This window comes from Monocercomonoides exilis (assembly GCF_001643675.1).
Source record: "Monocercomonoides exilis strain PA203 chromosome Unknown scaffold31-1199392, whole genome shotgun sequence".
Classification (NCBI taxonomy): Eukaryota; Preaxostyla; order Oxymonadida; family Polymastigidae; genus Monocercomonoides; species Monocercomonoides exilis.
This window is the reverse complement of record NW_027150576.1, coordinates 247,074-270,278: the sequence shown is the minus strand read 5'-3', so window position 1 is coordinate 270,278 and position 23,205 is coordinate 247,074. Positions and strand designations below refer to the sequence as shown.

At 37.1% G+C, this 23,205-nt stretch overlaps 5 protein-coding genes across 5 annotated transcripts; 4 read left to right on the top strand and 1 right to left on the bottom strand.

The window, feature by feature from the left end:
• Nucleotides 1-251: 251 nt before the first annotated feature.
• MONOS_10750 (uncharacterized protein) lies at nt 252-2,157 on the top strand. The gene is made up of 3 exons (XM_067863227.1): nt 252-429; nt 487-685; nt 746-2,157. Exons 1-3 carry the CDS (start codon nt 414-416, stop codon nt 1,860-1,862), a joined length of 1,332 nt encoding a protein of 443 aa, XP_067724854.1. The 5' UTR covers nt 252-413; the 3' UTR covers nt 1,863-2,157.
• A 94-nt stretch (nt 2,158-2,251) lies between these two features.
• Nucleotides 2,252-13,985, top strand: MONOS_10751 (uncharacterized protein; the record flags this gene model as incomplete). The annotated part of the gene is made up of 8 exons (XM_067863228.1): nt 2,252-2,257; nt 2,319-2,358; nt 2,415-2,447; nt 2,625-2,697; nt 2,757-2,843; nt 2,902-2,999; nt 3,051-4,855; nt 5,045-13,985. The coding sequence occupies 8 exons, from the start codon at nt 2,252-2,254 to the stop codon at nt 13,781-13,783; spliced, it is 10,881 nt and encodes a 3,626-aa protein (XP_067724853.1). The 3' UTR covers nt 13,784-13,985.
• A 196-nt stretch (nt 13,986-14,181) lies between these two features.
• MONOS_10752 (uncharacterized protein) lies at nt 14,182-18,351 on the bottom strand (the record flags this gene model as incomplete). Its single annotated transcript, XM_067863229.1, has 3 exons — nt 18,315-18,351; nt 18,085-18,252; nt 14,182-18,021 (listed from the first exon to the last, which is right to left on the bottom strand). The coding sequence occupies exons 1-3, from the start codon at nt 18,342-18,344 to the stop codon at nt 14,182-14,184; spliced, it is 4,038 nt and encodes a 1,345-aa protein (XP_067724852.1). The 5' UTR covers nt 18,345-18,351.
• Nucleotides 18,352-18,494: 143 nt separating this feature from the next.
• MONOS_10753 (uncharacterized protein) lies at nt 18,495-20,599 on the top strand (the record flags this gene model as incomplete). Its single annotated transcript, XM_067863230.1, has 4 exons — nt 18,495-19,416; nt 19,517-19,765; nt 19,946-20,169; nt 20,263-20,599. The coding sequence occupies 4 exons, from the start codon at nt 18,495-18,497 to the stop codon at nt 20,368-20,370; spliced, it is 1,503 nt and encodes a 500-aa protein (XP_067724851.1). The 3' UTR covers nt 20,371-20,599.
• Nucleotides 20,600-21,276: 677 nt separating this feature from the next.
• MONOS_10754 (uncharacterized protein) lies at nt 21,277-22,976 on the top strand. Its single transcript, XM_067863231.1, has 2 exons — nt 21,277-22,109; nt 22,222-22,976. Exons 1-2 carry the CDS (start codon nt 21,324-21,326, stop codon nt 22,555-22,557), a joined length of 1,122 nt encoding a protein of 373 aa, XP_067724850.1. The 5' UTR covers nt 21,277-21,323; the 3' UTR covers nt 22,558-22,976.
• Nucleotides 22,977-23,205: the final 229 nt, after the last annotated feature.

The window sequence follows — 23,205 nt, the reverse complement described above, 5'->3', positions numbered from 1 at the left end:
ATTTTGTTAAATGAGGGAGAATTCAAATGAAGAAATGAAAAGTGTTTTTATTTTTATTTTTATTTTATTTTATTTTTTTTTTTTTTTGTGTTTCTTTTTGCGTCTTGTTGAATTATGAATAATCGATAAAACTTAAAGTTAATAAAAGAGAAAGTTTATTCGTAGGTGGTTTGACAAATATTTATCTTTTCAAAAAAATCAAATGGATGAAATGTTGAAATCCATAATAATCATATGATCAATAATCTACCATAAACAGTAATGATCCACAACTCCGGTTTTGTTATTTTTTGATTGCAATCAAAAAATTGCCTTTTTCTTGATTTAATAAGCATAAATATGAAACAAATTCATTCAAAGAAGAATTTTTATTCCGAGATTTACAAAATATATGTTGTAATTTGATCAATTTGATGGGCTGTTGCGTTGGTGTGCTTCTCAATTTGAATTACATTTTACAAAATTGATGAATTTTATTGTCAATAGAAGATAATCATCCAAGACCAAAGTGTTCTGTATTTTTGAAAGTCATTTCTTTCGTTTATATGTGCCTTGGATTGGCACTTGTTGTTATTGGAGCAATATGGTTGGCGATGTATCCTGGAGCCCTTGGAATGTCGCTTGTTGTTTTAATTGTTGGTGTTGTTATCATTGCCATATGCTTCATGGGGATTCTTGGTTCTGGGTTTGGAATAATAAATTTTCTTTTTTGTTTTTGAAAGTATTTTTTGATTTTAAATTGCAGCTATGATGGAGCAGGAAAATCTTGCCGCTTTGGATTTTTGGCTGTGTTTTTCCTTGCAACATTAATTGTTGGAGCTGTTCTTATTGTTATCGGTGTTATTTGCATTTTCTCGAGGAAAGTATTTGAAAGTGGCTATATTTTGAACTGGTCAGAACATCAGGAACAGATGGAAAATACCCTCAAAAAAATTGACAAGCCAGATAAAAGCTTTTCTGATGCATTGGAGAGAGATATGACACAATTGTTCATATTAGGAGTTATTATTGTCATAATTGGTGTTTTCGTTTTGATCGGATTTTTGGCATCTGGTGGAGTGATGGGAATGACCAAATTCTTGCAAACAACAATTAGCTTAGGATCCATTCTTATAGCAGTTGTTGGAGCCTTGGTTCTGATTGTTTGCATTGTGCTTTATGCAACTGAGCCGATTGTCAAGGATCAGCTTGGTATTTTCATTGGAGGAATTGTGGTTGGAGCACTTCTCATTGTCTTTGGGATCTATGGATGCATTTCAACTTGCTGTGCACATAAGACAAAATGGCTTATTCGCATTTGGGCTATTTTAATTCTGATTCTGGATATTGCAATACTGGTTGTGGCGATTTTATGCTTTGCATTGAAAAACGGAGTAATGGACGGAATTCAGTCTACAACTTCTAAAAATTGCAATGTGAAAGATGAATTGACTGTGTTGAATGAATCAACTTGCTCAAAGCAAATAAACAATATTATTCAATACATGTGCAATGGAACGTTATACTCAACTGTTGATGATTTTCCAAGTGATCCAACCAAATGGCAAATGATTCCTAATTGCGTTTATTCACCTTTGAATCCGACTGGTTGCTTATGCATTGGGACATCTTTTAGAGCAGGGAAAAGTTCATATGAATTTATATATCCATATATTGAACCTCATTTGATGACACAAGCAGAGGGAAGCATCATTTCTTTTGGAGTGATTGCATTAATTGTATTTGTGATTGTACTCTTCTTTACAGTTGTTGGATTCATTCAAGGATGCTGCTCAAAGGATACTGAATCATCAAAACAATCTCAGGTTGTTTCTGTAAGTGTCAGTGTCGATCAATCTTACGAAAGAGAAGAACAGTCATAAACAAATAGTTTTTATTGGTTGGTTTTTTTCATTGATCTGTTATTGAGAAGAAAACCCACGTTGTTCAACTCACTTATCATTGATAATTAATTGGTTTAAAGTCTTTTCACATATTTTCTTGTGAATTTTTGATGGTTTCATTTTTATTCCTTTTTTTGAAACAAATTTTACTCATCTTTATTTTAACAGTTAAACTTTGATTTTTTTAAAAACTTTCACTAATTTTTTACTCATTTGCAACAACTTCAATAATTTTCATATCCATTATAAGAAATATTTATAAAAAGAAAAATCTTTATGTTGGGGAACGATAAAAGATTTATAGTGATGAAGAATTTTAAAAGAATTCTATCAAAGAAATAAAGTTTTTTTAAACCATATTAAATTCCATGAATGTTAAAAAAACACTTTTACGTTCGATAATTTGCATTATTTTTTCCCCTTTCATCATTACAGGAGCTCCAATATTCTTTTCATTTCAACTTTATGTTTGAAAGTTTATTAGAAACGTTTTTTGAGTTGTTTGAATGATTTTTTATTTCGATTCATCAGGAATTATTAGTATCAAATCTGAGGTTACCTGTAGTATTCTGCCTTCCATTTTTCTCTTTCCATTGGGCTATATTTTGTATTGGCCCATTTGTAGTTTTTCTTGTTCTTGCAACAAGTTCGCATTACAATATTTATTGTTGGATACCAATTGGTTTGTGATTTATCTTTTCTTTCGAATATATGTCGATCTAAATAAATGCAATTTTTCAGTTATTTTTGCATGTGAATTGTGCGGGTTGTTTTTATTGCAGAAATTGACAAAGAAAACACAAAATATCACGTTGTTTGTCTTGCGTTTATTTTTCATTTCCTTGATAGCATACGCATATCTATTCAAAACAGCACATATGCGTTGACAGCAATTTGTACACTTCCAATTTTATCATTGGCTTTTTGTGTTGCTTTTATTGATTTTTGTTGTTTTGTTAGGTTTTTGCTTTTTAAATTTTTTGTGAATGATGAATAATTGACTTTTTTTTCTTTTTAGAGTTCCTTCTATCATTGCCCGTTTTAGGAGATTAACATTTCTCGAGAATTTATGTCATCCGCACCACAGAAACACTTCAGATTTACAATGCAACAAAGGTCTGCTTTAGAAATCGGATCATTTTTGTTTATGTTTCATCCTGAAATCAGATCCAACCTCGAATATATCCAAATCCTCTTTTATTTATTTTCAGGACATTCGCAATTTCATGCCGAACGGGGCATCATCCTCAGCATCTTCTATCTTCGACTCTGAGTCTCTTCAGACGCTCACCATTTCTCTTGCTCTGCTTCTCATCTCGCTTGATGAGCTGCTTCGGCTGTTGTGTTTGCTCTTCTTGTCTGCCCCTGCTCGCATCGGCCTCTGTCTGCTGCTGCCGTGGCGCCTGCGCCTCGTCCTGCAGCGTAATAGGTCCCTCAAAAAACGATATCTCACTCGATTTCAGCTGTCTGGACAGAATTCTCCTGAATCTTCTTCTTCTAGTTCTTCTTCAAGTTCTTCAAAATATTCTAATTCTTCTTCTAGCAATTCAAACTGTAAAGCGCAAGAAACAAAGCCATCTTCGTTCAATTCTCCGTGCAAAGCACAGAAAGAGGGGATTACTTTGCTTGCTGATTGCACAGCAGCAGAAGGAGACAGAGAAGAAGAGAGAAGAGGAAGAAGAGGAAGAAGAGGAAGAAGAGGAAGAAGAGAACTCAAAGAAATGGAGAAGGAGAAGGAGAAGGAGAAGAAGAAGATAAATGGCAGAAGAAGATCGCAGAAGAGTTTGATTGAAAATTCGCATCCAAAAAGCAACAGAGGGATAAGCCATCTCTTTCTTCTGGGTGTGTTTGTGGGGCAGCATTCGATTTCTGAGCTCCTTTTGAAAGTGGGCGAGAAGAAGAAAAACAGCCCTAAAATCAACAGCTCGCCTTGTTCTTCGCCTTTTCCTTCGCCTTCTCCTTCTTCATCGTCTTCATCGTCTTCATCGTCTTCTTCTTCTTCTTCTTCTTCTCCACCTTCGCAGGTTCCTGTTAGCTCTCAAACAAATACATTAAAAATTATACATTCTTCAGCAGATTTTTCTCCTTCATCTTCTTCGTCTTCCTCTTCCTCTTCCTCATCGTCTTCTCCTTCTTCTCCTTTTTCATCTTCTTCTTCTTCTTCCTCTTCCTCATCTTCTTCCTCATCTAACTCTTCTTCCTCCTCCTCTTCTCCATCGTCTCCATTGTCGTCATCATCATCATCACAAACACACAAATCTCCTTGTTTATTTTCTCTTTCTTCTTCTTCTTCTTCCACTTCGTCTTCATCTTCTTCGTCTGCCTCAAAAACTTCTCATTTTTCTTCAGAAAATTCACAAAAAACTCCAATTTCGAATTCTCTTCATCTTTCTCCTCAATTAAAAGAAACATCTTCTTCTTCTTCTTCTTCTTCCTCATCTTCCTCATCATCATCTTCTTCCTCTTCCTCTTCCTCTTCCTCTTCCTCTTCCTCTTCATTTCTTTCTCCTTCATTTTCATTCATCTTCACACCTGCCTCTTCTTCTTCTTCTTCTTCTTCTTCTTCTTCTTCTTGCTCTGTTGTTGCTTCGTCAAATAACTCCCCTTTTTCTTCTGCTTCTTCTTATGCCCAGTTGTCATCATATTCTTCTCCTTTATCATCTTCATCCTCTTCCTCTTCCTCCTCCTCTTCTTCTTCTCATTTTGCATCATCTTCCTTTTCTTCTCCATCTTTTCAATCACCTTCTTCTTCTTCTTCTTCAAATTCCTCCTCTTCCTCTTCCTTCTCCTCTTTCCTCTCCTCCAAAGAAGGCTCTTTGTTCTCCCATCCTCTTCCTTTCTGGCATTCTGAGGCTGTTTTCATCCTCCATTTTTTTGTCGGTTTTTTCGCTGATTTTTTGACGCTTCTTCTTTCTCTGCCTTCTTTTCTGTTTGTTTATCGAGCTCCTGAACTGATTAGAAGATGGAAAAAAGTTTGTTTCTTAGACATTTTTGTTATATATATATTTTTGAAGATTTTAATGAAAAACTTTTTATTATTCATCTTTTTAATACTTCCCTTTTTTTTTTCAAATAAAATTAATTTTAAAAAATTCTAATTAATTTTATTTTGATTTTTGTTATTCATTTTCTACATCTTATTCCCCCCTCCCCTCTTCCAGTGCCCTCTCTCTCGCTATCTCTTCTGCTCTTTCCTCTCCTTCTTCCAGATGCTTCTCGACATTCCCTGTATTTTTCTCAGTCTAATTCTCATTTTCTTCCCCTTTCACACTTTCTCTTTGCCTTTTGATCTGATTCGTGCTCCAAAAACAGCGTCTGCCAGAAGAAAAGTCGTTTTGCTGCATTTTCTGCTACTTTTGTTGAATGTCATGTCATTTTGTGGTGGTGTTTTACTCGTTTTGACATGTTACAGAATAAGCGACGCGAAACGCAGGTGCAAAGGGAAAAAATTTGCGTTTATGGTGACGGAGAAGAGAAAGGAAGATGAGGGAAAAAAAGATGAAAAAGGGGAAAAGGAAGAAAAGGAAGAAGAAAATTCAAATGAAAAGAAGATGAAAGGGAATGAAGATGAGAAGAAGAATTATGAGAGTATTAAGCATAAACACACAAAAAAGACTCATAAAAGCAGAAAAATATCAAGCAAACAAAGAAAATATCATTCACATGGAAGAGAAGAAAACGAAAAAGAAGTCGAAAAACAGTTTATTCACTCAAAAATAAGAGAAGAAAAGAAGAGAAACAAACAAATTGTGGTTAGAAGAAATTTGAATAATGAACAAAAATCCGATTTTGATGATTCATTTACAGAAGAATCAGACACAACAGATGAAATGAAACAGAAATCAACTCATTCAAAAGTTGAAAGAGAAAAATGTTTTTCTTCATTTTCTCCTTCATTTTCTCCTTCTTCCTCTTCGTCTTCCTCTTCGTCTTCTCCTACGCAAACACTTACCTCACATTCAATAAGAAGTCTAAATAACAACAGGCAGAAAGGTTATTCATCATCATCCTCTTCCTCTTCCTCTTCCTCTTCCTCTTCTCCATCATCTTCTCCATCGCCTGCCTCTCAAACTCCTTCTTTCTTATTTCCTTCTCTTTTGCCACACAACCAATCACCAAACAGCCAAGTATCATTCATTCACACCACAAACAATCCTCTTAGCCCAGAAAATGCATCTTCTTCTTCTTCTTCTTCTTCTTCTTCCTCATCGTCTTCTTCTTCTTCTTTAAGTCCATGTACTTTTGATCTTCATTGCACGTTTTCTCCTTTATCACCTCAGAGTCCATCATCATCTGCATCTTCATCATCATCATCATCTTCTTCTTCTTCTTCAGTTTATTCTTCTTCTCCTTTAGCTTCAACAAGCAAGAAACAAGAAAAGCAAAAATCTCCAAAAATATCTTCGCCATTCTCTTTGTCATCTCCTTCTCTTTCTTCCTCTTCATCTTCACACACAAACACAACATCCACATCAACTCCTTCTTCTCCCTTTTCCTTTTTCTCCTTTTCTTCTTTCTCTTCTCCTTCCTCTTCTTTCTCTTTCTCTTTCTCTTCTTCCCTCTCTTCAACTCCACCCACCCCTTCCAAATACGTTCTTCGCAACCTCGTCGACGTTGTTGGCATTCGTCTCCCTCTCATCCTGTCAGCCATCGACATCTTCCTCGACATCCCCTTCCTCTTCTTGTCCATCTTCCCTGTCCTCTTCTTCTGGCGCTTGCCTTCTTTCCTCTCCGACTTCTGCAGCGGCAGAATCCGCGCTGAGCTCAAAGTGCCCATGCGAAGAAGATACATCGTCTTCTACCACTACACAGAAGCCATCCAAGATGTGCCCTACCTCCTCTTCTCCCCCCTTCTCCTCTGGCGCATTCCATACGTCTTCCTCTTTCTTGTCCTCCCTCCCCATCGACTGTCTGCTCAGCAGCGCCGCACTTTTCTGTGGCACCAGCTGCAGCTGACTCTGATGGATATTCCTGCTGCTTTGATGCTTTTGCTCCTCCTCTGCACTTTCTATCGAGCATCTTCTGTTCTGCGCAGACTGCACAGCAAGCAGAAGGCTCTCCCTTGGCACGTTGTGGTGGTAGCTGAGTTTGTGCAGTGGTTGTGTGAACTTCCCTTTGTGCTGATTGGGATTGCTGTGTTGATTGTTGCTCCTTGGAGGGTGTTTGATGTGTTCCAGTGTGTGAAAGTGCTGAGGGAGACAGAGAAAGTTGTGCCAAAAGCGCAGTGTTGCGTTCTGTTGTTTCTGGCGTTTGTGGATTGGCTGTGTATTCTGCTGGCTCTGCCTGTTTTTGTGCTCTTTCCGCATCGGATTGGGAGGCTGGTGAGGAGTGTGGCGGATGAGGTGAGGAGGAAACGATGGTGGATGAAGAGAATTATTGAGGTGAGGAAGGAAGATGCGATTGAGAGGAAAAGGGAAAGAGGAAGAGATGATGGAAGAGAAGAAGGAAAGAAAGGAAAGAGGAAATTTGAGAGAACAACGAAGAATAAAAGTGAAAAGTCTTCTTCTTCATCTGAAATGAGTTCAAGAAAAACACTGAAAACATTTCAAGTGAAAGCTCCAGATAGTCAAAACAGTGATGTGCTTGTTCCTTCATCAACAGCTAATAATCAAAATATTTCAAGCACAACTCTTTCTGAATCAATGTCTTCTTCGTCGTCATCATCGTCGTCGTCGTCAAAATTACCATCAAACAAGAAACTATTATTACCAGAGAATGTATCTTCTTTGCTTCAAATGACCCAAAAGCAAAAAGGAGTTCATTTTCAAGAAAAAACCATTCCACTTATCAATTCTCAAACAACATCAAAGATTGCATCAAAACCACAATCATCAATTGTTACAAGACATTCATCCTTGGCTATTTCAACTTCATCTTCTGATTCCTCTTCAGAATCAGCATCTTCTAATTTCTCTTCCTCACAAACTGTTGCAAACAAAGATGAAGTTGACAATGAGAGTCAAATGTTGTTTTATTCGCCGCTTGCTATTTCCTTTTTGGATGGTTTGTCGCAGGAGCTGTTTTCTGCTCTTGGAAGACAGCGGAAAGATGACACAAATGAAAAGCGAATAAAACACAGGCAAAAAAGATATCGAAGGAGGAGGAGAAAGGGAAGGAAGATGGCAAATGTCAGTGATCATTCATTTAATCTGTCAGAAGATGAAACAGGATTTATTTCTGCAGAAAGTGAGAAAGACAAGAAAAAAAGACAGATTGAAAAAGGCAATACTCAAATAGATTCAGAGCAATCAACCGCAAATAATTTACAGTTGCAGATAAAATCACAAAAAGAATGTGGCAATTGCAGCAAACGTTCATCTGCTGGTTCAGAATCCAATGCATGTGATTTCAGTGATGTTATGACAAGTTATATTCCAACAAAGTTCGATTATGGTTTGCATTCAACTGAATATGCTATTGCCGAGCAAAGCGAATCAAGCTCTTCTGTTCAAAATGAACAGAATAATCAGAAAATGGAAAGAAAATTGAACAAACATCATTTATCTTTGAAATCTTCCCAAAGAAAAGAAAACAATGAAAACTTATATCGTTCGGTACAAAGTCAACCTATCTTTCAGAATAATCCAAAAATGATTCATTCCAGCATGTCTTTCAATGAATTCATTGGACAATTACTGCCTTCTTCTGCTTCTGCTTCTTCTTCCTCTTCCTCTTCCTCTTTCCAAACAGCTTTATCTGATTCCATTCATTCGTCCAGTTCCTATCCCCAATCAGCCTTGCCATCACCCGTATTCTGTCCTTCTTCAAGCTTGCCTTCCTCCTCATCCCATCTTTCTTTCCATACCTTTTCCTCAAATTGCAACTCTCAGCCAGAAAATTTTGTGAAGCGCAGACAAAATTCACTTGCTGCTTTTGTATCGTTGCGTTCTCATCCTATTCATTCAAACTTTAATGCATTGAATTACCAATCTTTGAGTGATAACAAGAAAATTCTGGAAGATACATTATCTGATGAAGAATTGTGTGAAAGCTCGAGTGAGGATGAAATTGAAAATGCACAAAAAATTGAAGAATCGATGGAAAGTTCACATTTCTTGGATGAAAATCGCAGGCTTTCGGATGATTCGAATTTGAATATCGAAATGCTATCTCTTCAGTTTAATTCATTGGGTGACAAAAATTTGCAGACTTTGCAAAATGAACATCCCGATAAACTTTTGGAGCAAGAAAGCGTCAGTTCTCTGGCAAAGAACAGAAATGAGGTAATAACGAAAGATACCACGTTTTTGCATTTATCTTCATCTTGCCCTTCTCTTAGCAATCGCTCAGACTTTTCTTCTCCTTCATCTTCTCTCCATTCTCATTCTCGCTCTCACTCCCACTCCAATTCTCATTCTCATAGTCGTTCTTTGTCTTCTTTTCGATCGTATTCCTCTTCTCCTGTTATTTCTCCTGTGGTGTCTGTTGATGTTCCTCCGCGTTCTCAATCTGTGCAGCCACTTTTGATTCATCAGTGGAATTCATTTGACAGTTTACCAGATAAAAATAAAGTTCCACAGAAAAGGTCGAATTTTTCTGTTAAAGTTGAGAAAAACGCACAAAAGAAGAAGTTGCTCAAAATTGTGCCAATGCAAAACTCACGAAGAAACCGTCATAGAAGTGCAATCTCTTCTTCAAACTCTGGTATGCCTTTTTCATTTTCAGCTGCTCACTCAAATGATGAAATATTCTCCATCACTTCAATGCCATCTTCTCGCTCTTCCTCCATCGCTTTGACGCATTCTTCAACAAACTCAACAAAACAAACAGAATCAACTCGTGTTTCTCCTTCTGTATCGCAATCTTCGTCTTCCAACTCTTCCAAAAAGAGTAAAAATCAAACGAAAACCAGTGTTGATAGCACAAGGCGCATGAATGATTCACCCGAATTCAATCGCGAGTTGAGGAAGAAGTTGAATGCACATCCTTCTCTGTTGTTTCCTTTTGCTGTTCTTGTCTCATCTGATGTGGCAGTTCTGCTTGTTTGCTGGCGCTGTCTGTTGGATCTTCTCCTTTTTTTGCAGATTTTTGTGATATTTGTGACAGTTTTGAGGTTTCCCTTGTTTGTGAAGGAGGTTGTGTTGATATGTATTTCAAATGCGCATTCAGAAAATCACCAACAAAAGACAAATGGAGGAGAAGATGGAAAAGAAGGAAAAGAAAGTCAAAAACACACAAAAATTCGTAGAAGCATTCGCAGTCCACATGCTGTCAAACTATCTCCACGTCAGCAACTACAGACTTCACAGGAGGTTATGTCTGAGCATTCATTGAGATCATCTTCGACAGTTACGACGATGTCTCAAACAGAATTGCATGCGCAACAAACAAAGTCAACCAATGTACATCAAATGCAGCAGCAATCTCCATCTTCTTCGGAGATGTCTTCTCCTTTTGTTTCTGCATCTTCATTGTCTTCATCATTTTCTCCTTCTTCTCCACAAATCTCATTTTTACCTTCACCAAATTATTTGATTTCAGACTCTTCTCTTTTCAGCATCCAAATAAAATCTGCTGTTTCATCCAATTTTCTGAGGGGAATTACACTTTTTCCACATCTAGTTCTTATCCCATTGAAAATGATGCTTCCTGTTGTCCTTCCACTTTATTGGTATGTAAAGTGGCGATGTTCAAGTGATGGTGTGAGAAAACCTCAGGTCAGAAAGAAAGAGGGAAAGAGAGCAAAGGGTAAGAAAAAGAAAGAGACAAATAATGATGATAATGATGATGGATTTGAAAGAAGCAAGCAGGATGGAAGAAGAGAAAAGGGGATGAATGAAGAAACAATGCGAGACAGTTCAGAAGATCAGAGAGCTGACACGGAAGCAATAAGAGAGCAAGAGAGTGAAAGAGAGTTGCTGGAATTTATTGCGATGCACTTTGCGGAGAAGCCGAGGTTGCATCGGCGTGCACATCGCCATCGTCATCACTCGCATGCTTTCTCAACGCCACTCGAAGCAATCACAGAGGAAGAAGAAGACGGCACAGGAAAATTGAATGAAAAGGAGAAAGAGTCAGATGAAATGCAAAACACAGCAAATGGAGATATGCACAGCAAATCAGCAGAAAGTGACAATCATCCCATTCGCATTCTGTCACCTGTTGATCTGACAACAACAGAGCATCCATTTTCTCCTTCTTCTTCCTCTTCTTCTTCTCCAACTACTTCGCGTGTGTCAAACTCATCCTCTTCCAATAAATCATTAACAGGATCAGAAAATGAATCAAGTTCTGTTCATATTGATATTTCACCTTCATCCAATTCCTCTTCTTCTCTTCTTTCTTCTTCAAACGTTCAATCCACACAAAAAGTATCATCTTCTCCAAATATCTTGTCTCCTCGTTCCACGCATTCCAATTTTTCTCGCAACAGCATTTCTTTTGACTCGTTCCACAGTCCAACAACTTCCGAAAGTGAAAGGCAGCTTTCCTCTGCTCTGCACCAGCAGTCCCATTTCTTCAACTTCCTTCGCCCGATTTCGCATTGTTCTTTGGCTCGCCTGGCATCTTCGTATCTTTTGACACCTGCATTCATCTTTTCTGCTGCAGCTGAGCGATCGCTTTGTGATCCCTTTTGGAACGCTGATCAGTTTGTGCTTCAAGTTCTGGTTGCCTTTCTCTTCACTCTTCTGAATGATTTGGCTGTTGTGCTGATGCTTCCTAATGTTGTGTTCTTTTTTGTGCTGACGCTTTTCCAGCCACTTTGGGACGGTGTTGTTGTGAGAGACCAGCCGTCTTTCCTGCAAAATACAGGAATGACAAAGAGTGTGAAGCTATTGTTATCAGCACTGTCACTGGGAAGCGCTGAGAAAAGGAAGAAGCAAGGAATCGCATCGGTGGAGAGTATATTCTCGAAGGAAGGGGAGGGAAGAAAAGAGAAGGGAAGAAAGAAGAAGGAGAAGGAGAAGGAGAATGAAAAGGAAAAGGAAAAGAAGGAGACAGAGAAAACAAAACCAGAAAAAGAAAGCAACGAAAGTATATATCATAAAAAAGGAGGAGAAAAAGCGGACAAAAAAGGCAGCACACCAAATCCATCAAGCCCACTTGAATCTCATTCAATTTCTCAAAGAAAATCTTCATCAAGCAGTGAAATCTTTCCTGAAAAGCAGCAATATTTGCCTTCAGTTCTTAAGCGTCCATTTATTTCATATTCGAATGATTTGCACAATCGATTGGAAGGAGAAGTGACAATATTCAACGAAATGTCCTATCAGGAGAATGTTGAAGTTCTGTTTTCGAATCTGAGCAAGACGAGAAAGGATGACATTATTGTGGAGGTTGATGAATCGCTAATTGCATTGATAAACAAAGAAAATGATAAAAATGAGGAAAAGGAAAGGGAAAAAGATAAAGTTATTGAAAAACAGTCAAGTTCAAACAATCAATCGGAAATAATTATTGACTTAAACGATGTTATTGATGCAAATAACACAACAGAACCAGAAAATGCTTTAAACCCAGGGGCAGAAAATGATGAAGAGTCAATTGAATACAACGACGCTGAAGATATTCTTCTGAGTGGATGGAAGCCTACAATTACTGCACTTGCTCCTTCCTCCTCCTCCTCCTCTTCTTCTTCTCAAATTGATAATATCAACCTTCATTCAATCACTAATTCTCCATTTACTGTTTCGTCATTCACATCCTCTCTGACTTCGCCTTCTGCTGTTCCATCCTCATTTGCTGATATTCCTCCTCTTCAGACCTTCCTCTTTTGTGGAGGTGCTTTGAACATTCCAATCACAACTCCTTCGCTTCTTCCTGCAACTTTTCCAGCGGACGGAACAATTGCTTTGATTGGGAATGCGGACATTTGTGATAGTAGGGGAAAAGAATTAAGTTGTGCAAAAGAATTGAAAGTGCAAAGACATTTCGATGAAAATATGTTCTTTCAAATGAATGATGGTGAAGCATATTTGCCATTGGCATCTTCTTCATATATACCTTCTCCGCAAATGATTTCCTATTCTCCTTCGTTGCCTTCATCACAAAATGACAATATTCTTCAATTGTTTTCAACTTCCTCCGAAAAGTCAGAGACTCTATGCACACAGTCAATTATTCCTTCTCCTTCTTCCCTTCAGCTAACCCCAACACTTTCTGTTCCTTCGCCTCTTTCTATTTCCTCTGCTTCTTCTATCTTTTCCATTCGCTCTTATCCTGATGCTTCGATCTTGTCCATCTTTCGTTCTGTTTGGAAGGGATTCTGTTATCTCGTCAAGCAACCTCGCTTTTTCCTCAAAAATACAAAATGGCTTGGTCTGTCGACCAATCCTCTATTGAAAGATCATTCATTGTCTTCTGCGCTTTTCGATGTGCCTTCTCTTGTCTTTGCTGTCAAAACGATCATTCAGTGCGTCCTCACTCCTATCTGGCTCGCTGCTCAGCTTGTCGAGCTGTTTTTGCCCTTTGTGGTTGCTGTTATCATATTTGCCAGACAGATTTTGGATGACAATGAGGATGGATCAGTCAGATTTTGGACTGCAATTGGGCAGGCATTCATCGAAGTTTTCCGTTTGCACTCTGTTTGGTCTATTTATGTTGTGCAGCTAGCGTGGTTCATCTCAATGACTGGCTCATTCCATCTGCAGTACCTATCAAAACGTCATGTGTTCTCCTCGTTCCATCCTATTCTCTCATTTGAGATGCTTTTTGTAGCCCTGTTTTCGCTCTTGCGTGCTTTGTGGTCTATTTACAGCATTCCTGTCGTCCTGTCACACAGATGGTTCCACCGCCACTCAAAATTGCATGTCGTGTTCAGATTGATCGCCTCGCTCATTTGGTCATTCATTCCGCTTGCGATTGGATTGGCATTTATCAACAACTTCTGGTTGCTCCCGTTTATTCCACTGACTGTGTTTTTATTGGCATATTCGATATTCTTCATTACAGTTGATTAGAATGAAAAGCTGTTGAATCTGGTTATTCTTCCATTTTGGCTCAAATTAATTTGTTTTTTAAGTTTCGTTTCATTTTTATGAAATTTTTTATGTGTTATCTTTTTCGTGAAAAAATTGTTTATAATAGAATATTACAAAAATTTATTTTGCGTTGACGTAAATTATTATTTGTTGATGATTACAATAATTATTATACAATGATGAATGAAGTGATATTTTTTTTCAAATAATTAACAGCTTATTAAAATGGCTAACACAGAATAACACACTAACACAACTAAAACATAATCAAAAGAATACATTCAAAATGAAATGAACTTTTCAACTACATTTGGATTAGAAACAAAAACGAGTCATATCCATCCTTCCCCAAAAAATCATTCATTTTTTTTTTTTCTTCAACTTGCTTTTGAGCTTTCTGATTTAGAAAACGAATGAGAAGGTGTATTTGAATCAGCATTAGGAGAGAATTGCGACTGAACAAGCGGAGGCGAAGAGAGCTTTTGTGGATCAGACACACTCTGTTTGAGTGAAGACTGGTCTTCGCGCTGTGAATTGTGGGGTGTTAATGAAAAAGATGGAGAAGGAGAAGAGGAAGAAGAAGGAGAAGGAACAATTGCAGATGATGATGTTTGTTGTGAAGAAGAATTTGAATTAGCAGCAGACGAGCTGGTTGATGTGCGAGGAGAACGAGTTTTGTGTTTTGTTGGGGATTTTTGAGGAGACGAAATAGACAAAGAAGCAGAGCGAAGGGGAGAAAGAGGACTTTGATGTGCAGAAGAGACAGGAAGCTGGATGGTGTATGTACGTGGATGAGGTGTTTGAGAAAGAGAAGAAGAAGAAGAAGAAGAAGAAGAAGAAGAAGAAGAAGAAGAAGAAGGTGTGGTGATTGCCTGAGAGGATGAGGAAGGAGATGTGGAAGAGGAATAGTTAGAAGAGGAAGTGGGTGATGTTGTCAAAGACAAGTTTCTGTACACAGGAAGTGTTTGTGTCACAGCCACTTTCCTCTTCCCATCTCTGTTTCCTCGCGGCTCTTCTGGTATTTCACCCAACATCCCATTCATCTGCTGAGTGTTCATATTCATCGCATTAACTGCATTTACTCCAATTTGCCCGTTCATTCTGTTCTGCTTTGCTTCCAATGCCAATCTGCTCAGCCTCTCGTTCTCATCCAGAACAGCATGGCATTGTGCTGTGAGATCAGCCAGCTCTGTCTCATTCGCAGAAATCGTCCCGTCTCTCAGCTGAATCTTCTCTGTTGCCTCTTTCAGCTCTGCCTGCAGCGCCCTCACTTCCTGTGCATGGCCTGTCTCCTCCTCTTCCAACGTCTCTCTCAGCTGCTCAATCTCTTTGCTCATCGCCTTCCGCATCGCTTCTCCTGTGTCTGCTGCCACTTGCAATCTTTCCACTTCTTCCACTGCCACATTCAGCTGCTTCTCCAAAAGCACTCCATAGTTCCGAATCTCCTCGTTCGCCACTTTCGTCTCCCGCACTTTCGCTTCGGCTGTTTTGAGTGCTTCTTCTCTTTCCCTCAGCTGTCCTTCCAAAACTCTCGTTTTTTCGCCAAAGACTTTCTTTTCGACTGCAAATGATGTTTCCTTCGAGCGCAGATCTGCTTCAACTGTTGCCTTTGCCTGCTTCAACTGTCTTATCTCTTCCTCTTTCTCACTCATTTTGTTCTCCAACTTTGCCATTTCCTCGCGAAGCATGCGACATTCAGTTTGATTTCCTGACTGCGTCGCATTCAAAAACGAAGGAGTTGTTAAAAATGATGTTCCATTTCCTGCTACTTCTTCTGCCAATCCAAATGTCTTCTCCAAAAACTGCACTCTTTCTTTGTTCTCTTCCAACTCCTTCTTCAAACTGTTCACTTTCTTCTTCGCTGCCTCTGCTTCATGCTCTGCTATTGATGCTTTCTCTCTCAATTTATCAATCTCACTCTTCATTTCCTCCTTCTCTTTGTTTTTCCTCTCCATATCCTCCATCATCTGCCCAATCTGCGCCACAAACATCCTCTTCTCGTTTTCTCCTTCTTTCGCCTTCTCCTTCATCTCTGTCCGCATCGACTGCAGCATCGCTTCTGCTTCTTGGCAGACTTCCCTGAGAAGAAGCAGATCTTCCTGGCATCTTTTGAGCTCTGCAGCATCTTCGACTGCTTGCTCAAAGGAAATAGTGGATGGTGGTTGGATTATTGATGAAGATGAGGGGAATGAGTTTTCCTTTGATTTATCTTTATTGATGTTGTTGTCGTTATTGTTCGTTGAATCAGAAGAAGAAGAAGAAGAAGAAGAATTTTCTAATGTTCCGTTTTGTTCACTCTCATTTTGAGTGTCAAATTCATCTTCCCTCTTTTCTTTATTCATCTTTCTTTCATCTTCATTCTCTGAATCATCGAATTTCTCCTTCTCTTTCATCATCTCCTCCAACATTACGTTCTTCTGCTGTAATTCTTCGTTGGCCTCGTTCAATGCATCTTTTGTATTGTTCAACAGAACTTCCATCATCTCCACTTTCTTTTCTGCTTCTTCCGCCCTCACTTTCAGCTCCTTCATTTCTCTTTCTCTCCTCTCCCCATCTTTTTCTTCTTTTTCTTCCTTCTCTCTTAAACATTTGCATTCTTCTTCCAACTCGTCTATCTTCCCCAGCAGCACCGCCGCTCTTGTGTCGCTTGTGCCTGCCAAATTGCTGTTCTCCTCTTTCATCGCAGCCAACTCCAGCTTCTTCACAGCAAGATCTCCAAGCAAAGCTTTGCATTCTTCTTGCTTCTCTTCCATCGCTTTCTCCATCTCTTTCCTCTGTTCGTGGATCATTTCGGCTTCTCGCCTTAGTTTTTCTGCTGTTGTTTCTGCTTCTTCTGCTCTCTTTTCGAACTCTTCCGTTTTTTTATTCATTTCTTCGTTTTCTTTTGTGAGTCTTTTGTTTTCTTCTTCCATCTTTTCGGCTTCTTCCCTCAGAATTTCCAATTCCTTTCCGTCTTTCTGATGCTTCTCCTGCAAATCATCGAATTCTCTCTTCATTTCCGCATAGTATTCGTTTTGCTCCTTCATTCTGTTTTTCGCATTGGCTGCTTCTTCCTTCAGCTTCGTCATCTGCCCCATCATCATTTCTGACCTTATTTTTTCTTCTGCTTTCTTCTTCTCCACTTCTGAAGCCAATCTCGTTATCTCCATTGTATTCTTTGTCGTTTCCTTCTCATAATTCGCCCTCAACTCTGTCAGCTCTTTCTCTTTCGCTGCATTTGTTGCCTTTAATTCACCTAAAATTGCATTTTTCTCGTTCAGCTCTCCTTTCAGCTGAATAATTTCCTTTTCCCTCTCTCTCATCTCCTCTTCCCTCTCCTCCTTTTCTCTCTCCCACCCCTTCTTCTCCTCCATCCTCTCCCTCTTTTCTGCCTCCAGCTCCTCCTTCGCCTGTCCCACGCGCTTATTCGCCCCCGAAATCGACTCACACAACGTCTCGATGTGCTTCTGTGCCTCTTCTGCCTTCTCTTTGCTCTGCCGCTCGCTCTCCTTCCGCGCCTGCATCAGAAGGCTGCTCCGCTCGCTTTCCCACTTCGCCTTGTCGCACTCACGCCGCAGAGACGCTTCAGCCTCGCTCAGCTTTGCCTGCGACTCAGCCAGCTCTTCCTCTGCCAGACGCAGCTTCTCCTTCAGTTCTTCCTTTTCTGCTTTTTCTCGCTCATACACCGTCCACACTTCTGCTCGCAGCGCTAAGGCCTCGTCGAGTTCGTGCTGCGTCGATATCAATTTATCTGCTATCAATCTGTGTTGTTTCTCTGAAGCTTGCTGTGATTCTGTTAAATTTTCAATGTTCGTTTCCTTTTCAGAAATTGATCGGCTAAGAATAGCAATGTTTCTTTCTTTTTCATTGTTTTTTTGTCGCTCCTCATCCAATGAGTTTTGAATTTCCTTTTGTCGTTCTTCGTAATTTAAAAGGCGATCTTCCAAATCTTTCCTTTGCGAAATAAGATTGTGGACTTCTGAAATTCGCCCGTCAAGCGTTTCTAGATATTGGTCAACTGCATTATTAAGCTTTTCAAGTTTTTGCTCAAAACTGTTGCATTCCACTTTTTGTTGATTTGTTATTTCCCTCAAAAGTTGCTTTGAGAGATCTAGTTTTTCATTCGTCGTTTCTAGTTCATTCTTTAAGTTTGAAATAACAAGAGAATTATCATAAACTTTTTGTTGAAGTAAAGTTCGTTCTCTTCGTGTTCCTTCTAGTTCAATAAAAATTCCGCCCTTCAAAAAAAAATGAAATAAAATTTTCAAATATTATTTTCTTATTATTTATTGATAAAAAACCTTTTTATCTCCTAAACCATATTCATTTGCTTTTAAATCTAATGCTGATTTCAAAACGTCAATATAGCTTTTAAGTTCAGCATTTTCACGTTGTATATGCAGTAAAACAGCATGATCTCTCTCATTCTCTAAAATTTGCGAAGCTTGAGAAACATCAACTCTTGAGTTCTGAATATAAATAAAAGATTTGTCTAATTTTCATATTTAACAAATCTGAGTGTGAGTCACACCATTGTATTTTGAGGACTTACCGATGACATCTTCCTTAATAAAATATGGGTTTCAATGAAAAACAGAAAGCATATCTATAACAATTTATAAATTGAAAATAATAAGTTTATGTGCAGTTTGAAAATAAAGGATAATGAAATAATGATCAACTGCCCAATATTAAATTATTCGTTATTCTGATGACACTTTACTTCGACATTGATCTCAACACTCAAAAAATTTTGCGAAGCGCCGATCCGGATCAGCAAGCAAAACTTGTTGACAAGTATATGGAACTGTATCCATCATTAGAAAAAGACATTATTGAAAACGTTTTACAAGCAAACTTCTTTGAAGAAGAAAAAGCAAATGAGGCTTTTGAAAAATTATTTAGTACTTCATCTTCATTTATACAAAAAGAAAAGGAGTTAGAAAAAGAACCAGAAAAAGAACCTGAAAAGCAGAATTCGCTTTATTCTTTTCCAGAAATTTCAAATCACAAATTTGCTGATTATCCGCAATACTCTTCGTTTTATTTTCCTCATCCGTCTTGTCAATCAAGCAGTACAATGTCAGAAACTTATGGAGGTCTTGGTTTCTCTTATTCTCCATTTTGCTCCATTACTCAAACAAAGTATAACTTTGATAATTTGAAGGGAGAAAAAACCAAAGAACCTTCAAAAACTTTTTCAGATATTAAAGGAAAAGAAAGTGAAGAAGAATCAAAAGAAAAGATTGCAGAGCATACTGTTGATGAGGAAAAAGTTTTCACATGGATTCAGGAATATTTTGAAGAAAAAGAGTGGGTACAGGTTGAAATTGCATCTCGTTCAAAATACCCATCTCTGCCAGATAGATCTTCCTATTCATTTTCACCTTCGTCTCAATATCGATCAAAAATGATGCAATCTTCTTTTTCATCATTTAATTTCTTAGCATCAATGAAAGACCGCAGTTCAATTGTTTCATCAATGGCATCTGGTCGTTCTATTGCAACACCCTCTATGGCATCTTCTTCTGCATATCCGAGTTTGTTCCCTTCGGATGTTGATGCTAAACTATGCCGGCTGAGCAGGCTTCGTTTGTGGGATGTGCTGAACTTGCCACAAATAAGCGGAAGCTGTATGTTATAATTAATTTTTTATGGGAATGTTTTGTTTTCATTATTTTCAATGTTATTGTTTGATTGTTATTAATTTGAAATTGATACATTTTTTTTCAGTTCTTGCGACACTTATTGAAAAGGACTTATTAGCATGGAAAGATCATTTGAGCAAAGCAAAGGAAATTGTAAAGGAGGCAAAGCGAAAGCTTGTTGAAGAAGAAGCGAAAGAAGTTTCTGTTGAGATGGCGATGGCACAAGAAGAGGAGGACAACATACAGAGCGAAATGATGGCCACTTGGAAAAAGTTGTTTGAGAACTCTGTTGGAGAAGTGTTTTTGGAGAATCAGAAGACAAAATCGACGAAAAGTATGGCGATTATCTGTTCGTTGTGCAAATGTTTTGTGTTTGCTCGTTTTGATGCGATGAAGCATTTTTTAACTTATTTATTATATTCTCTCTCCAATCAAAAACATAATATTTTATTTTTATTTAATTTTCATTATTCTTTCAAATAAAATTTATTTCACATTCATTTCTTCATTTCAGCGGGTGCTAAGCCATTTTCGATGACCATTGACCTGAAGGGATTGAAAGTCTTTGACGCGTTCTTAATCGTGAAATGTATAATTGTGGCCTTGTGCTCTCCAAACAGCAATTTGACACAGGAAATGATTGATGGACTGCCAAATGTGCTCCACTTTGTTGTTGGCAACTTCGTCACATCAAAGCAGAATAAAAACATGATGGATGTGTTGAAACTTGTGCTGATGGTTTGTGCTATGCAAATTTTTCCTATTAGCATTTGAACATTTTTTGTATATATGTGTGTGTGTTATATTTTGTATTTTTTGTATTATTTGTAGGAGCACCACATTCCCCATGAATTTGGTTCTGACGGATTCTTCAGCATATATCCTTTACATCAATATATTCAAATTTCATTGCAATCGGCAAAATCTTATTATGCATAAGAATAAAAATTATTATAAATGAAATTTTTAATTGAGAATCAGTTGGCTTGATGTTCTTAGATCTGATATTTCAGTTATTTAAGGCTTTAAATTTTGAAATCTTTGTGGTTTTTTTAAGTTAATTATTTTTATCATTTTTTTAAAAGTTTTTTTCTGTTTTTTTAAAAGAAAAAAAATGTTTGCTTTTTAATGTTAAAAAGCACATAATAAAATTTGAGCCATCGAATAATTTGTGAATATTATTTCATTGCAAAAACAATATTCTATTAAAAGAGAAATTTTAATTAGAAAATAATATAGAAATTTGAAAAATCAGAAAATATTCTCCTCCCTCTTAATTATTCGCAGAAAGAACTGAAAGTTAAATCAATAAGAATTTGCAAGCTTATTAGCAAAGCTAATGTTTTTTCTGGTGTGAAATGTTGCAATTGAAAAGTGGGGTGAAATATTTCTGAATTGGATTAAACAGTAGTTTTAATTACAATGTTTGTTTGGGATAAAATATTTCTTTTGCGGACAGTCGAAAAAAAATGAAATAATTGTCTTTTTGAAATGCCTTTATTATATCTCAGCAACATATCAAAAAATTATATGATTTAGTTCATATTCAACACATCATGTCGAACATTGTGATCAAATCCTATAAAAAGAATTGTGAACTTCATTATTTTGGTAATAAAAATCATATATAAGTGTCATTCAATAAATAACAATCAGAAATTTCAGAAGAATATATCGGGGAAATGATAGGTGTAAAGTCAAAAAGAATTACACGATCAATCACACAGGAGATGGAAAATGAAGATGATTTTTTGAACAATCAGCATTGGGAATTAAGTTCGAATGAAAATCAGATAGAATCTATAACACAGTGGCCATGGATTTTTCTTATGAGGTCTTTAGGAGCACAATCTCAGCTTTTAAAATTGTGGATTAGAACAGAAAGAAATAAAATGAATGACATTGTTGAAAAGGAAACGTTAAAAAAAGAATTTGCAAAGTTTATCTTTGGAACAAATGAAAGAATATTAGAAGATGAGGAACTGAAAGAAATGCTTTTTCCTCTCAGTGAAGGGATGGAGATTAAATTATGTTGTTTTTTTGATGAAATTCTTGCACATGACTGTTCTCAATCGTTTGTCGAGCATGTGAGTATTTTATTGGATATGCTACATAAATTACAAGAATTTAACTTTATGAGCGAAGGCATTAAACAAATTTCAAGAATAAAAGTTAAAAAGAAGAAACACAAAATACAAAAGATTGAAGAAAGTCTTGCACAACTTAAGCGCACTATTCAAATGGATAACAAGGAATTAGAATTTCAAAATACAAATAATGCCAATAGGATTGACTTGACTCAACGCAAAATTGAGAGTAAACAATTTTCATCTGGAGAATTGAGAATTAATGCATGCCATCCAAATGAATTTCATTGTACGAAGACTTTGCCTTCGAAGGCATTGAGGCGTTTGAAGAGAAAAAGTGAGGAAAAAGCTGAGAAATATGGGACCTGTAATCATGATGATAAAGAAATAGAAATGATTGAGGAAGTGCCATGCAAAAGAAGTAGAAAAGAAATGATGAAGGAAGAATCAGCGTTTGAAGCGAATAATGATGCAAAATTATCTGAACGACAAGGAAGAAGTCAAACTGTAACTGAAAGAAACAAAAAGGTGAAAACGATCGAAGATCCAAATGAAATAAAAAGAAAAAATGAACAAAAGAAGAAAAGAGTGGTTTGCATTAATCTTTTTCTCATATTTTTGATTAATGAAATCTAATCATAAATTTAATCCTGCTATTTCATAAACATTTTTTCTTATTTTTTTTTTTCCAATTTCTCACAAGTTTTGGACAGAAGCCGAAGATAAAGCGCTGAGAAAGGGTGTAGAAAGGCATGGAATGCAATGGGCGATGATTGTGAAGGATGAAGAATTCGAATGGCACAGGACACCAATGCAGCTGAAGGATAGATATCGAATCTTGGTTAAGAGGCAAGACATTGAAAAGGAGATTTTGAAAGAGAAAGAAGAGAAGATGGAGGAGGTGGAGAAGGTGGAGATGGTGGAGAAAGTGGAAAAGGCGGAAAAGGAAGACGAGAAGAGGGGAAAGGTGGAGAAAGAAGAGGAGGATGAGGAGAAAGTAAAGGAAGTGAAAAAATGCAAACGAAAAAGAATAATCTAGTGAACAAAGATTTTCATTTGCTTAAATGTGTATCACTTTTTATTTTTTCAGAGCTTTAGTGAAATTATGATTTCGAAATGTTTCTGCTGTAACAATTGATTCAACGCAGAATATGTTTTCTTTTAGAAGTTAAAAGATATCAGTTTAACTATTTCTCTATCATTTTGACGTTAACCGCGTTTAGGTTGTTTTTTTGAAAACGACTTATAAAGCGGATTGAGTAGAGCTAGAGAGAAGGAAGAAGAATTGAGGATTTTAATTTTTGTGGGTGAGAACAAATTAAAAGGATATTTGTTGGGAAAGAGGAGCATGTGAATCGATAATTTTTCTTTTCTTTTATTTTCATTTTTCATTTTTTATCTGAATTCAAATTGGTTTTTTATTGATTTATTTTTTTTTCAACTTGAAAACAATTTGAAATGTTGAGAAAACTGTTATTTTTTGTGGATTTAATACTTCGTGAAACGAAATAAAAACGAATAGTAAAAATTATTGGAGGATAAAAACAGAAATAAAAAATTCATAAACATGAAATAAATTACACTCCTTTGTAAGTTATTAAGATACTCAGTACATAGAAAGTTAACTTAGAGAATGAAAACGTGCTATTCCAAATGGAATATGTCATTTTTAATTAGTTTTCTTTTT